Source organism: Gorilla gorilla, chromosome 18 (assembly GCF_029281585.2).
Source record: "Gorilla gorilla gorilla isolate KB3781 chromosome 18, NHGRI_mGorGor1-v2.1_pri, whole genome shotgun sequence".
Lineage (NCBI taxonomy): Eukaryota > Metazoa > Chordata > Mammalia > Primates > Hominidae > Gorilla > Gorilla gorilla.
The window spans coordinates 28,898,735-28,914,050 of NC_073242.2; the positions used below are offsets into that span (position 1 = coordinate 28,898,735).

The window sequence follows — 15,316 nt, forward strand, 5'->3', positions numbered from 1 at the left end:
TCTTGAGTATGAAATCCTAGTTTTATAAAGCTCTTTAAATCACTCACCACCTTAATTCTGGAGGAATTCTAAAGCAAAGTTGTTTTGGAGAAAGTTTGCCTAGAAACGCTAAGAGCCTGAGGTTTCACAACAGTTCCAGGGGAAATTAAACTACAACTAAGGTATCTTGATCAGAATCTTTAGTACTAGGTCACCCTTTCTCCTGAGCAAAAAGTTATTGCCAGGCATTGGACTTGAATATCAGTTCTGGCCAGGCGCAGTGGCTCGTGCCTATAATCGCAGCACTTTGGGAGGCCAAGGTGGGCAGATCACTTGAACCCAGGAGTTTGAGAGCAGCCTGAGCCATATGGCGAAAACCTCATCTCTACAAAAAAATACAAAAATTAGCTGGGCGTGGTGGCCAACCCCTGTGGTCCCAGCTACTCAGGAGGCTGAAGTAGGAAGATGCCTTGCGCCCAGGAGGTCAAAGCTGCAGTGAGCCACAATCATACTACTATACTCCAGCCTGGGTGACAGAGTGAGACCCTATCTCAAAAAAAAAAAAAAGAAAGAAAATCACTTCTAATGAGGCAGTCATAGATAGCCTTTGCAAACCGAGCTCTGTGTAGAATAGTTCCTTGAGGATTAGGTATAAGCATGAAAATGTGTTTTAATCCTGTAAAAAGTAATCATTTCTGGGAAATTAGCCAAAGGATATCAAACAGAAACAGTAAACAAGCACCACTATTTGGAGAAATGGTTAATGTCACTAGGTAGAAAAAGTATTTTAAAAGAGGTATAAATCAAAACTACATGAGGCAAACACACATATTACATTAGTGGAAGCAACTAAAAAGATACAAATCTAATATCAAGGAGACTTGGGGAAACATGCAACGTTTTACTGGTAGAGACACATTTGATGTAATCCCTTGGAAACCCAATTTGGTAACAGAGAGACTCAAAAACTGGTCAGAACCTTTCACCTTACAACTCCATACTGAAGAATGCCTCTCAGAAAATATCTCAAAGAAATATCAGGCCATTTCCAAGGACACGAATAGTGGTACTAGCATAACAGTATAAATCTAAAAACCTCAAACACCCAACCAGGAAGCAACCATGTAAACTAGGTTATGGTAGCATAAAGTGAATATGCATCCTCCATGAAAATGCTTACTACACAAAAACAGAGTTGCATAAACATCTTCACTTAAGGAGTAGAATGTATAACAACATGTAGACAACTAACATCCCCTGAAAACTTGGAATGTTTGGCAAAAGGATAGAGAACCTTAAACATATTTGGTTTCAAAAAACATTTTATATATTTTGTTTACGTGGCAGCATTTTATATAGTTTGTGTGTGGGGCAAACTGCTTGCCTGCAACTCTTAAGACTATATAATTTAATCTGATACATCATATGGCAATATAACATAGAAAGTAGATGGGCTTATTTGGTTTCAGAGTGTAAATACAGGCATAGGAGAACAGCATTTCATCCCCTGGCTCTCTGTTGCCTCTCTTCCTGAACAGCAGACACTGGGGAGGCTCAGGGAGGGAGCTGGGGAATTTGCATTTACCACAGTTGACTGGATCCTCATCGGAACCATCCTGGCAGTCCGTATCCCCGTCACACGCCCACCGCTGGGGGATGCAGTGCCCGTTTCGGCACTGGAAGTTGGAGGCCTCACAGGTGTGAGAGATGGCTGTAACAGAGAAGACACAGTCGCACACCCCTCATCTCCATCCCCCGCCAACTGTCCAAGGGGGTGGGCTGAAAAGAGGTTTGCATGAGGTAGGAATAAGGTCTGAACTGTGGGAGCATCTGGGTTTCTCCTTGGCTGAGAATTGGGCACTTGGGCTGACCTTGGGCAGCTCCCTCGGTGGACTTGAGCCTATGGATTTATAAACATGACCCAGGCCATTGCCCAGGGACAGATGCACACGTTAAAAAATCACTTGCTCTTCATGACAACCTATGAGGTAAGGATTATTCCCCTTTCACAAATGAGGAACAGGCTTAGAGAGAATAGGAAAATTAGAGATCATTAAGTAGTAACACCAAGGCAGTCCAAGGCCCAAGCCTGCACTTCTTCTGCTATACCCTGGTAGTTTGCCTTCTCACCTAAGTCCTCTTACTCATCCAGATGCTGAGAAATAAGGAGCGGCAGCCTGTGCTCAGGAGACGGAGTCCTGGACCTGGTGCAGCCGCTGTGTGGTGATCTCAAATTCACCATCCTTACAGTGAAACCTAAGGGCCCTGCTAAGTTCTGGAAGGCCATACATTACAATTCTTAAAAAAAAAAAAAATCCAATTTCAAATGTGAAAAACCTCAGGCCAGAGGAATATAAAAGAGTCATCCAAAATCACAAAGAAAGCAGGCCTAAGAACCTGAAATTGTCTTTCTGTAGAGTTGAAAGCAACATCTACCAGCCAATAATATGTGGTGTCCACTATAATCACTAGAAGCAAAAAAGAAGCTAGTGAAACAGAGAGTCACTGCTAAACATGAACAGCCTCCTCTGCACACATGGGCTGAGGCCACCTGGAAGTCATTTAGAACCACCTCAAAAACTCAGTCAAACACTAGTTCAAATGCGTAATATGTGCCTCCAACCCAACCAACACTCCTAACGGTCCTCTCCATCTGATTTCCTCTTCCTCCTCTGAAACAGAAAGCTGTTTGTGTCTGTTCATTGCTGAATGCAAGCCAGGACTGGCCGTGTTTACAACCAGCATAAAATAATAGAACCTAGATAGATGGACTCTCTGTTAGTTTAACTGTGTGGAGAGGATGACACCACAACAGAAAGAAACAAAACACACAGAAGTGGGTTGCTGAGAGCAAACTGTAGTTTTCTATTCAACTGAGACAGTTGGCAGTAAGCTGCCCAAGGACTGGGGAAATTGGTTTATGATGTCCTCAGGAATTTTACTGCATTTGAGGCTATTTTTTGCAATGGTCAGAAATCCAAAGAACCTGATTTTTCAAACCACTTTAAAACAAGTGGTGGCTCATTATCTATGTCTTCCCATCTCTCCAAGGACCAAGGCTGTATTTGGCAGCGTGTATATACAACTATAAGAAGTTTCAATATTTACAACCTTTGGCACTCAGAATCCATTAAACATCTTTAAAAACTATACTTATTTCTGATAAGAGGAATAAATGTATCATGCATGTTACATGAGTTTCTGCCCCAGTAACAGCCATCGCCTGGAATACTTTTGATTTATTAGTGTCACAAGTCTGACAGCCTTTCAAAACATCCCTCACCGACACCTTGCTCACATTCATAAAATATAAAGTTGCCTAAACCGATTGCCATACTAATCTAGTTATTATTCAGCCTCTGCATTTCATTTTTAATTGAAAACCATTTCAGAGTGCTAGTGAAGTTTCCAAATGACAATTCTGGGAGGCATGGCTGAGATCTCCAGATTCTATCACAGAAGCTGAGCTCAGAAAGAGTAATCAGTTTGCATTCAAGTGGCCAGGTATGGCTGGAATACATAACACATTATCTTTTTCTAGATTTTTCTATCTTCTTAGTAACTTACGAGCTCTGATTTTGAGTGCCCGGTAAATACTGCATGCTTAATACATAATTTTTTTTTTAATTACAAGGATGGAAGAGATGGACTTTAATCCAGACTGAAGAATTTAGGGAAGAAAAAGAATCCTCTGCATGGTAGGATTCATTGTAACTGTAAGAATGGTGAAGTTCATGTGGTAAACAATCATGGAAATCTAACATCAGTTTCTAATATAGGTCAATATCCTACAACTTAATCTTTGACTCAGGCAGAACATTCCTGATTCATCAAGACCTGCTGGAACACCTGATTAAAAGCATTAACCAAACATGAGCAGAGTAGAATGGATGAAATAAGTACTATAACAGGGAAAGTACTGCCTTATTTCTTACAAAGCACGACTATAAAGAAATGCATGAGGCGTGGTAGCTCACACCTGTAATCCCAGCACTTTGGGAGGCCGAGGAGGGTGGATCACTTTGAGATCAGGAGTTAGAGACAAGCTTGGCCAACATGGTAAAACCTCATCTCTACTAAAAACACAAAATTAGCCAGGCCTGCTGGCACACATCTGTAGTCCCAGCTACTCGTGAGGCTGAGGCAGGAGAATTGCTTGAACCTGGGAGACAGAGGATGCAGTGAGCCAAGATCGCACCACTGTACTCTAGCCTGGGTGACAGAGACCCCGTCTCAAAAAAAAAAAAAAAAAAAAGTGTATGAGAAGGGGACCAGGTGCAGTAGCTCATACCTGTAATCCCAGCACTTTGAGAGGACAAGGTAAGAGGATCACTTGCACCCAGGAGTTCGAGACCAGCCTGGGCAATATGGCAAAACCCCATCTCTACAAAACATACAAAAATTAGCCAGGCATGACGGCACATGTCTGTAGTCCCAGCTACTCAAGAGGCTAAGGCGGGAAGATGGATTGAGCCCAGGAGGTCAAGGCTACAGTGAGCTGTCATTGCGCCACTACCCTCCAGCCTGGGAGACAAAACAAAACCCTGTCTCAAAAAAAAAAAAAAAAAAAAAAAAGTAAGTGCGTGAGGAAAAAAATGACTATCATCACAATTTGAATGATTAATGACAGAGAAGAAAAAACATAAAGTATTAAAAAAAGAACACTGAAAAATAAAAGGCAGATGTGAAAAAGAACCAAACAGAAATTCTAGATACAAAACGTATACGCATGGAAATAAAAAAAACAGCTCCATGTATATGTGAAACAGCAGATTAGAGTTAGCTGAAAAGAGAATTGTTGAACTGGAAGATAAATCTAGAGAAGTCGCTCAGATTCTAGCACAGAGTCATAAAGAGACAGCAAATATAAAAACAGGAGGGAAGAGAACAACAGAATGAGGCAGTCCAACGAATGGCTTAGAGTAACTGCTGAAGACAAGACCAGAGAAAGTAGCCAACAGGTATAGTTGAAGAGTTAGTAGCTGTAACTTCCCAGAGTTGTCTTTCGAAAAATTCTCAGATCTTAAAACAAACAAAGTCTCAAGCAGGATAAGTAAAAATAATTCCACGCCTAGGTAGGTAAAACTAAGAGCAATATAACCTAAAGGTAATTAGAAAGAAAAGAATGTCTGTTATTATTTGAACAGACAACTAAGAGCAGAATTCAAATCAACACAAAAGAGGCCAGGAAGAAATGGAAGAATTCTATGAAAATACGGAAAATTACTAAAAGCCTAGAAACCCAGACCCATCTGAATTCAAGATTGAGGATTAAATACATGTCTATAATAACAAAACCTTGAAAGAGTGTGCCACTCATAGACTCCTGCTGCAAAACCCCTGAAGGATGTACATTGGTGGGAGGCATTAGCAATAAGACACAGAGGTAGTTGGTAATACCTGTGTGCCTATGCAGAAGTGTGGTTATTTAAAAAGAGTAACAGTGAAGTTTAGGATTTTTTAATATAAAACTAAAATACTAAATATTTAGTGTTTAAAATACTAGGTATTTTAGTACTGGAACTGTAGGCAGAGATTTGGATCAAATTCTAAAGTCCCCATATATCTAGGAGAGAGAAAAGATGTTAAGAATACAAATAAAATGTCTACAGGTAATTGTCCTAAAAAAACACACAGAAATCAGATGTACACGTTTAAAAACAATAGCGGTGGGTTGAGGTGAATAAAGAAAACAGCCCTGTGCAAAGTAAAAGTGGCAAAAAGAAAAGCAAAGAGGACGCACAGCAGAGTGCGCATCCAAGCTGATGCCAACAGGAGGTCAGCTACCTTGACCTATTTCTTTTGGCACTGTACGCAGCTTAATTTAGTAGGTCTGAAAATGAGGTGTCATGCCACACATCACCATGAGCTCACATCTGACCTCCAACTATTTTGAGATGACAGAGAAGGTGGATCATCCTTGAAAGGTTTGGAAGAACAGCCCTTGGAACAAGACTGCAGCTGAGCAGCAAGGACTCTAAGTTTTCTCCAGTTTGCCTTGCTGGAAGAAAATCAGAGAAAAAACCAGGAGTTTATTCAAGCTTGCCTATAGAAATGAAGTTATCAATTCATTCTGTAAGACCGGCACACGCTGCTGAAATGCAAATTTGAGTAAGGCAGTTGTGTTAACAAGATGTTCAATCATACTGCAATTTACAAACTGCAATGTCCAAGTGCACCCTTCTAATCTATTAACTAATTATCCATCCAAACCCGAAGCTTCCAAACAGCATTCATGTGTTTCCTGTGCCAACGGCAGCTCCTTTATGGGCCTCGGTTCTTCCTCCTTCTGCAGACCATGCTTTAATATACAGAGAGAAGCATTTTCCTGCAGTCTTTTCAGAAGCAGAGGTGCAGACACAGAGGCTGCGCCAGAAAGAACATGGGTGGACTTTGCAAGTGAACAGGATTTGGTAACACCACAGAATATCCCATGTGATGTATATGGCATTTGAAGAGATCCATTCACTCCCTTAAGGCCATATGAGGTCACCTCCAAACTAAAAGGAATGGAGGGAAGCAGTTGCATAAAATTACTCAATCCACAAAGGTTCTCTGAGCACGTACTCTATTATGTGCTGGACACTTCAGAGAACACAAAAGAGTAAAAGAGGTCATCTCTCTCCTTGGTGAAGCAAGTCTAAGCCAGAGCATAATGCACACTTATTTATCCTTAGGTTTGAGATACAACAGATGTACCTTCTTTGTATTTCCTTTTACCAATTAGTAGGCGTGCTCTGAGCCGCCAGATGCCGGGCAGTGTAGGAAGTGCTGGGATACTCTGGGGGCAGAGGAGGTTAAGACACGAGATTTAAAAGTCCAATAATTCACAAGATTAATAGCTGGCTTCAGATAATTGAGAAGTTGACTCAACAATGAATTACACAATGAAGTCTGAATTATCCGAGTGTAAAAACAGATCTGTCCTTACCATGAAATGTTTAAAGGAAACATCTTTATCTCCCTAGTCCAAAATCACTAGAGGGGTTCAAGACAGAACTGAATAACAGCTTCTCAAGGAGGCTGTAGAGCAAATTTACTCAATGAGTAATAAAATCTGGAACAAAACTTCCTTAATTTTTGTTTTTTGGACAAATTACAATGGGGTACAAAGTGATGATTATAAAATGGAATTTGTTTTCATTTCTCCACAAGCTTCTCAACTCCTTGCACTACCCACTGCCTATCACCCCCAGTCTGCCCTGCCCCATCATAATATATCTGGCCACCATTCATCCACTCATTCATAAATATAATGTAATGAACATAAGTGAACCCAACAAAAGAATGAGAACACTACCCCTACCTTATAGCACCTAGCACATTCATGTTGTTTCCATCTTTACTTTTAATAAAATCTTACCCAAAACGGGTACAAACACAGTTTACATTTTCATTGTCTGGGGAACCCCCTGATGCTCCATTTTAATAAACATGAGCTACTTCAGTGCTTACTCAAAGTATGGACCCCAGCCGAGGGGCTGGTCTGAAAACTGTTTAACACTGGTCCTGAATGAATAAGAAGCTTGAGCCAGAACATAAATCAACGATATCACTCAGAACACTGTTAAATCAGTTGAAAGCAGGGTGTTGATTTACATTCTGGCACAGGTTCCTTATCTCATCAAAGACCAGCTCTTTGAGAAGCATGAAACTCGCTGATTTCTAAGGTCCAAGCTAATTCTCAGAGCCTAGATTTTCCGATCGTTTAAAGCTATAATGTTAACCACTGCATGAACGGATGAGTGCTGTCAACTGAGTCCAGGAAGTACTGACCGGTACAGTTGGCTTCGTCAGACCAGTCCCTGCAGTCGTTGTCCCCGTCACATACCCAGGAGGAGCGGATGCCCATGCCGGAACTGCAATTGTACTCGTCACTCCGGCACTGGTGCATTTCTGCAGGTGAGACCATAAACAGAGAGGTGAGGACAAAAGCTTCTTCAGAATTTTGTCTCTGGTGTCAAAGCTCTCATAAAGGGTGGAGATGGACCCGTGATCACCAATGATCCACAGAGACCATGAACGAAGAGACTTTTACCAGGGACAAAAGGTCATTTAGCAGCTTCCAGTCGGTGTGCCGCAAATGGGTTACAGGTGTGCTGAGATTCTGAGACCCTCAGACCCTTGGAGCTGCTTGCCTCTTGACAACAGCATCCTTGTCCATTCATCCCAGTGCTCTCCACATATATTATTTTCTATGCTTGCTATGATGGGAAGAAGGTTAGGAAGCAGTGATAGAGGAGGCCAGGAAGTAGAACTTTCAAGAAACAGAGGACTCCTACAGACACAGCCTGTGGTTTGAGAAAAGGAGTGCCGAGATGTCTGCATGAGCTGATCACCGTGAGATGCTCAGTCAGAGAGAGTAAAATCAGTGCTGAGCTCCCAAAACGGAGGAAACATAACTTGGGACTTTCTGTGGGCAGAGCTCCAGGGACACGGGTGGATGCGCTGTCTCTAGAAGGGTGGGGGCCTGGTAAGAACCAACCAGCAGAGCTTGACCAAGAAGGGGAAGGAGGCTGCCCTGGCAATAGCCTTCAAAGCTCCTGGGGAGATCATGAAGACAGAATGCTATAGACTGAGCTTATAAACAATAGCAATTTATTTCTCTCAGTTCTGGAGGCTAGGAAAATTCAAATGTTTATACTTCATATGTTGAAACTTCAAATTTGTATGTTGAAACTTAATCACCAATGTGATATTATTAAGAGATGGGGCCTTTGTGAGGGAATTAAGTCATGGGGGCAGAGCCCTCATGAATAGGATTAGTGTCCTTATGAAAGAGGTGGGAGGGAGCTGTTCACTCCTTCTGCCACGCTTGCGTACAGATAGAAGCATTTCCCTGCAGTCCTTCCAGAAGCAGAGGTGCCATCTGACGCTGCAGTGAAGGTACCATCTATGAGGAACAGGCCCTCACTAGACAATAAGTCTGCTGGCACCTCAATCTTGGACCTCCCAGTCTCCAGTACTGTGAGAAACAAAATACTATTGTTTATAAATTACCTACACTAAGTATTTTGTTATCACAGCCCGAATAGACTGTGGCATAGAACTTTCACATGGAGTTTACAGAGCCTCAGAAAACAGGAGCAGCCAAGCGTGGGGCCCAAGGCAGCCGTCTCAGTCATTCTCGCCAAGAGGCTTGATGATGGCAAAGCTAGTAAGTCAGATATTTTTGAGGAAGAGTTTGGAAACTTACGAAGAGGACCTGCATCAGAGGAAGGGGCTAACTGGGACCCTGGGATGAATTCAGGACAAACTAGTAAGAATGAGCCATGAACAGAGGATCCGGGGGGCTGAAACTGCTTCACAGTCACACACGTGCCCAGTACGTGAGCTCGATGATACCAGAAAGAGGGAACCACGTGGAGTTTCCTTCTTACTAGGGCAAAACTAGCTACACATTTCAACCTTCTAAGAGTGCTGGGAAGGAAATGGCAGGGATGAAGGGGAAATAGTTGCATATTCCAAGGACATGTTTTCAGGCACTTGAAGAAGGAAAACTGGGAATTTTTAAAAAACCTTCCAAGAGCCAGGCTAGGGGTATTTTCTGTGTGGAAATGGCCTAGGCTCTGCTCTGCTGGTTAACTTGCGTTGAGATGATTTACAAGCTGCCCTTGCTCCCCTTATTTCAGCTGCTCTGAGTCAAACCACCTGCTCATAATCAAGCAGGCTGTGTCCATGTGCGTAAGCACAGCGTGGCTGGACCTGCCCCCCGTGGACAGGGAGAGAGGGCCCAGTAGGGCCCAGCCAACTCATCACCACGTCTGGGTCAGTGTCTGACCTCCACTCTCACTTCCCTCTCATGCCTCAATCTGGCACACCATGCTGATTGCATAATGTCTCCTTCGGAGGTCAGCAACTATGAGTCTGGGACCAGGGACTGTTAACTAAGATGGGTCTCATGGAACTGACAAGGAGGTACTGTGCAACAGAAATAGTGGAGGATTAGAAAACGGGAGACATGGATTCCAGTTCCCCATTCTGACACAAACTAATTGTGTCACCTTGAATAAGCCCCCTGACCTCTACAGACCTCAGTCACTTTAGAAAGTAGAAATTAAAAGGATTGGACCAGAGAATCTCTACCATTCCTTGGAATTGTAACCCACTGTTTTTCTAAATATAAAAATGTCCATTCAGAAAACAGATGCTCACTCAATGCCTATACCATCTGCTAACTTCTAATAATAACAGAGTTGAATGAATTAAATCGGTTTAAAAAAAAAGAACAGTTCACAGAGGTGCAGATTTATGTCTTCAGCAGGCTAATCTCACACCCACTGAGACATGTGGGCCAAGCCTGTAGAGCTGTTAATAACCCCCTGAATTCATTCAGAAATTTACTTCTTTATCATCACCTTTCATCCTTATAGCATCTCTCCAAGGCAAAGCAGGGTCCATTTCCCCATTTTTCAGACTAGAAAACAAAGGCTAATCTAAGAGTAAGTGACAGGAGCTGAGTCCAGTCTCCATCTTTTCTGACCATGAATCATGAGGATTCAGTTCTGCTGGAGACACTTGATCCAGAGTTAATGGGAATCTAGGGTCCCATCCAGAGTTAATGGGAATCTAGGGTCCCAGTTCGCAAGTGTCTCCAGCGAACTGAATCCTCATGAAAAGCAGCAAACAAACTCTTTAAGAATGGACAGAGAAATGACTCAACCCCACCATGTGGATGGAGAAAGCCATTCAGCTAGAATATCATAAATCCTGAGACGGCTATCAGAAAACCAGTACACACCAGTACAGCCCTGTGAGGGAGCACGATGACCCCCCTCTCCAGAGCAGGGTTTCAGGATGTGGTGTCCCCTTACCACAATGACTTTCATCACTGTTGTCTCCACAGTCATCCTCAAGGTCACATTTATAGGACAGTGGGATACAAGTCCCAGATTCCTGGCAACGAAACTGGGTGTCCAGGTCACAGATGGTGGTAGCTAAAATGGGAGAGAAAGACAACATATTCCTTAGGTACAATTCATTTTCCACAAATGTAAACATCCTACTGGAAAACCAATTAAAAAATAGAAGAAAGCAGATATTAATTGTAGCAACAGAAATTAAACCTAGACTTACAGAAGAAATAAATTGCATGAGAGCTTGAAATTTACAACCAAGAGAGATAAGGGCATATCTTTCTGTGGACAGCTTCCAGATCGGAACAGGACTGGGAAAAGTGAGAAACTGTCATCTGTTGGCGAGAGAGAGTGACAGGCTAGGTGACCTCCTAAGATCCCTTCAGACGCGAAAAGTGTCTTCCTAAATAAGTGACAGAAATACCTTTATCTACGAAACTGCGATTAGAGAAGCTCAATTTCACACAAGAAGTTAGCACTTCATTGTACAGATGGTAAAGGCAGCATGGAGGTAGAATTCTACAGTAGGAACACAGGCTCTGTCTGCAGTCAGTCAAGACTGGGTACCAAATCGTGGCTCTACCTCTTCCTGGGGAAATTAATTTTAATCTCCCTACGGCTCAGTTTTCTCAACAGTAAAACTGGGTAAGATAACATGTCCTAGTGCTTGAGATCACAGTCAGAGAGACTAGATTTGTTTTTTTGTTTTTTGAGATGGAGCCTCGCTCTGTTGCCCAGGCTGGAGTGCAGTGGCGCAATCTCGGCTCACTGCAACCTCCGCCTCGCGGGTTCAAGCGATTTCTCCAGCCTCAGCCTCCTGAGTAGCTGGGATTACAGGCACCCACCACCAGCCCCAGTTAATTTTTGTATTTTTAGTACAGATGGGGTTTTGCCATGTTGGCCAGGCTGGTCTCGAACTCCTGGCCTCAAGTGATCTGCCTGCCTCAGCCTCCCAAAGTGCTAGGATTACAGGCATGAGCCACCACACCCAGCCAGAAAGTCTAGATTTGAATTGAGTCTGCTACCTACAACTTACTTAATCTGCCTTTACTTGGTAGCATTATTATGAAGATAAACCAGGGAAGAAGTTTGGAACCAGAGCCTATTAAATAGGATGTAAATATAATGGGCTCTAAACAAATGTCACTTCTCTTCCTCATCATTCCTCATGTCCTTCTGGCATTAGAATGGATATAGAATTAGATTTTTCTTCCTCTCCTAAGTAGATATTTCCTGTGCTTAAGCACAATCCCTGGCACCCCGTGAAACACCCTCCAGGAAAGGCGAGGGGAAGGCAGGCTGCTCTCAGGAGAGTGAAAGGCTGACCCAGGAGGTAAAATGTGGCAGAACAGAATCCTGGCACGGGGGGTGGGGGGTTGTCGTGCACGAAATGCCAAATAGCAATGCTGCCGTTAGACATCCTGGCAGCTCTTATTTGAGGCTCCATTTCTTCTCTGTAATTGAGCTCGTGGTGGGAGGCAGGGGATGAATGCAAAATGACAAGACTGCAGGGATTCACGTCAAAACCCTGAGTGCCTGACAGTCACCCAGCTAGAGGAATCTGTGTAAGAGGGAGGGAAACCCACTGACAACACCCTCCTGCATCCCTGTGTCCCCCCTCCTCCACTGCTCCCTGGCAGCTGGCAGAGTGCCTCACTTAACTCCCCACATGGCAGTACTCAGTCACTGCGGTCCCGCTCCTGCAGCCCTGCTTAGAAACAGGGAACCTCTCTCCTCCACACGCAACCTCCTTGATGAGGGAGACACACACGCAGGCACAGATAAGCCCCTCTCTCTTGACTCCCAGTCTCTGAGTTTTAAATCCTTCTGGTTCCTCCTCTCCACGCCTCAGCTCCATCTGACATGTGTAGACCTGAGCCAGGTGAAACAGGGAGACGACGGAGCAGAAAGTAGGTCTCGGGGTCTCTGGAAAGTGAATCCCAGTTGACATTCACGCCAAGCCAGGAGGAGGGCAGGCCCAGCTCCATCTTTCATGCATAACTGTGCAGTCTGCAACAGAGCTCAGGGGCTGGGTGGGAGGAAGCCATTGGGGGCAGCAGGTGCCTCCCAAAAGATGCAGGTCTTCATTCCTCTCAAAACTCGGAGCCAATACAAGATTCAGCTTGTCCATTTAGTAGAAACCAAGCCCAAGGGCACAAGGAGGAATGCTCTGCCACCTGTGTCCCTCACTCTTGGCTATGAGGTCATCTGGTTTGTATCTCGCTGCTTCCACTGTGCCTAATTATGTCTGGGCAATTTCCTTGTAACTTGTTAATTCTAAGAAGCATCTTCTATCCCACCCAGATATGTAATAAACTCCTTTCCATTATCTGCTTCAATGCTGTTAATAAGCATTAATGTTTTTAAAGAGCTTTGGCTATTCCCCCACAAATATCACACCTTCCTGCAACTCTGAGAGATAAAGGAGGCTTTATAGGCCTTATTTTTTGCAGAAAAGACACAGAGAGGCTAGTGCTTTCCCAAATCTGCCATTCAGCAAATAAGCTCTACTCCCTCGGTGTGAAAGGCACCCTCTGAAGCCAAGGGAAAACGATTAAGGAAAGGCTTTGTAAATAACCCTCTATCAGCCAAAAGGGGGAGTCTATAGGATTGCAGGGCCCAGATGTGTTTAATGAGCTGGATATTTCACAAGTTGCTTTCTGGGTGAAGTGGCAGGGGAGCCGGGCACAGGCCCCATGGATGACTGGCTAAATGAGTATCTAGAGCTTCCCATTAATCTGTTCTTATAGTACAAATGGGTAAATGAGCCCCTGGGTTGCCAAAGGTAAAATATATAAAAGAGAAGCCTCTGACTTGGTTCCTGCTTCTGGTCTCTCTCCATCAAACGCATTCTGCCCACTACTTATCCTTCCAAAGATGAACTTTCATCACATCACATCAGTGGTTCCCAACTGCTTCTCCGATAAAGTCCACAAAGCCCTTGCTGCCCTGGGCGCTGCCCACTCATCCAACTTCACCTTGGCCCCTGTGCCCATGCCCATTCTCCATAACTCAAACCAGTTTCCTGGCCATGCCAGCTTCCCCACATGCTGCTCCCTTGCCTGTGAATTGATTCCCTCCACCTCTGCTTGGTTCACCCCAGACACTCTCCAGAGCTCTTTGCTAGGGCCTACCCAAGTTTGCTTTGGGTGCCCATCCTACATGCATATGACACTTCCGCAGCGCAGTGCCCATCACTCTACTGTAACTGCCTATTTTTCTGACTCCTACTTCAGACTGTGAACTCCGTTTCTGCCTTGATCGGCAATATATATGCAGGCCCAGCACAGAGCCTGGAACACAGGGTGTATAGCAACTGCTTATTGAGTGAGTGCATGACTGACAAAAGGGCAAATCATCTCCTTATAAGATAATGTCGAAGCTATTAAAAATTAAGTGAAGAAAAGATAGTGAAAATTCGTGGTTAATAAACTATCTGTTATTTGTGGTTGTTTGGTTGTCTTTAACTTCTGCTAACCACAGTCTTATACTTTAGAAGTCAGACCTTAAAAATTATACAGCCCAAAGATGACATTTACATGGCATGTACACCAATGGCCCCACACTGTAGGCCAAGCTATGCATTACTAACCAATGAAAACAATCTCTCTTGAGCCTGGTAGGTAGCCAACATCAACCAACTGGAGTAAATACTCATTTCCCATCCCTAAAAAGGCTGAATATTGAATTTCCAAATCAAAGAACATCACCCGTTTACTCGCCCCAAGTCATCAGCTTTATTACAGAGCCACAGCTAAGATTAGAGCCCAGATTGGCAAATCAATTCAGTTTCAGCCATGTGATGTTTATTTATAAATCTCTTGTAACGAGTGGTACTTCTGGGGTGGTTAAAAAAATATTATGTATATAATATTAATCCTATATATCTAATATCTACCTGTGTATGGAAATATGTTTTCTCTGTCATCTAAGCCCCATCAACTAAGATGGGCATCACCACTAGACCTTAGGCCCTCAGCCTGGGAAGAGCCAGCCAGGCTTCTGAGTAATGGTAAGTGCTTAACGTCCAATCCAGAAGACTTACGGCAGTTTCTCTCATCGCTCATGTCTCCACAGTCGTTGTCAAAGTCACACCACCAAATGCTGTTGATACAGTTCCCGTTGCTGCAGCGATACTGGTTGCGAAGACAGGTGTTCTCTACCCATCAGAGTGCGGCAGGGGAGGAAATGAAACCAATATTATTCTTACTGCTGGACCACAGGACTTTCTCTTTTGAGTTTCCCTCCCTTTAGTAACTATCAGGGGAAATTCAGCCAGATATCGGGTGAAATTCACCCCCGATATTTCACGTAGGTTCTTTTCTATTTTCCCTAAGTGTCGGCGGGTCTGAGAAATAAAGGGACAGCATAAAAAAAGAGACAAATCTTAAAGCTGGGTGTCTGGGGAGACATCACATGTCGGCAGGTTCCGTGATGCCCCCTGAGCCGTAAAACCAGCAAGTTTTTATTAGTGATTTCAA

At 43.6% G+C, this 15,316-nt stretch overlaps 1 protein-coding gene across 1 annotated transcript in view; it reads right to left on the minus strand.

Annotated features, from left to right (window-relative positions):
• Window positions 1-15,316, minus strand: part of LOC115932779 (sortilin-related receptor-like) — a 308,035-nt gene that overhangs the window by 48,242 nt on the left and 244,477 nt on the right. The window contains exons 46-49 of the mRNA XM_055365626.2: window positions 14,881-14,994; window positions 10,794-10,916; window positions 7,756-7,875; window positions 1,565-1,690 (exon numbers count right to left, since the gene is read on the minus strand). Coding sequence (XP_055221601.2) covers window positions 1,565-1,690; window positions 7,756-7,875; window positions 10,794-10,916; window positions 14,881-14,994 — 483 coding nt within the window. The remainder of the gene's footprint in view (window positions 1-1,564; window positions 1,691-7,755; window positions 7,876-10,793; window positions 10,917-14,880; window positions 14,995-15,316) is intronic.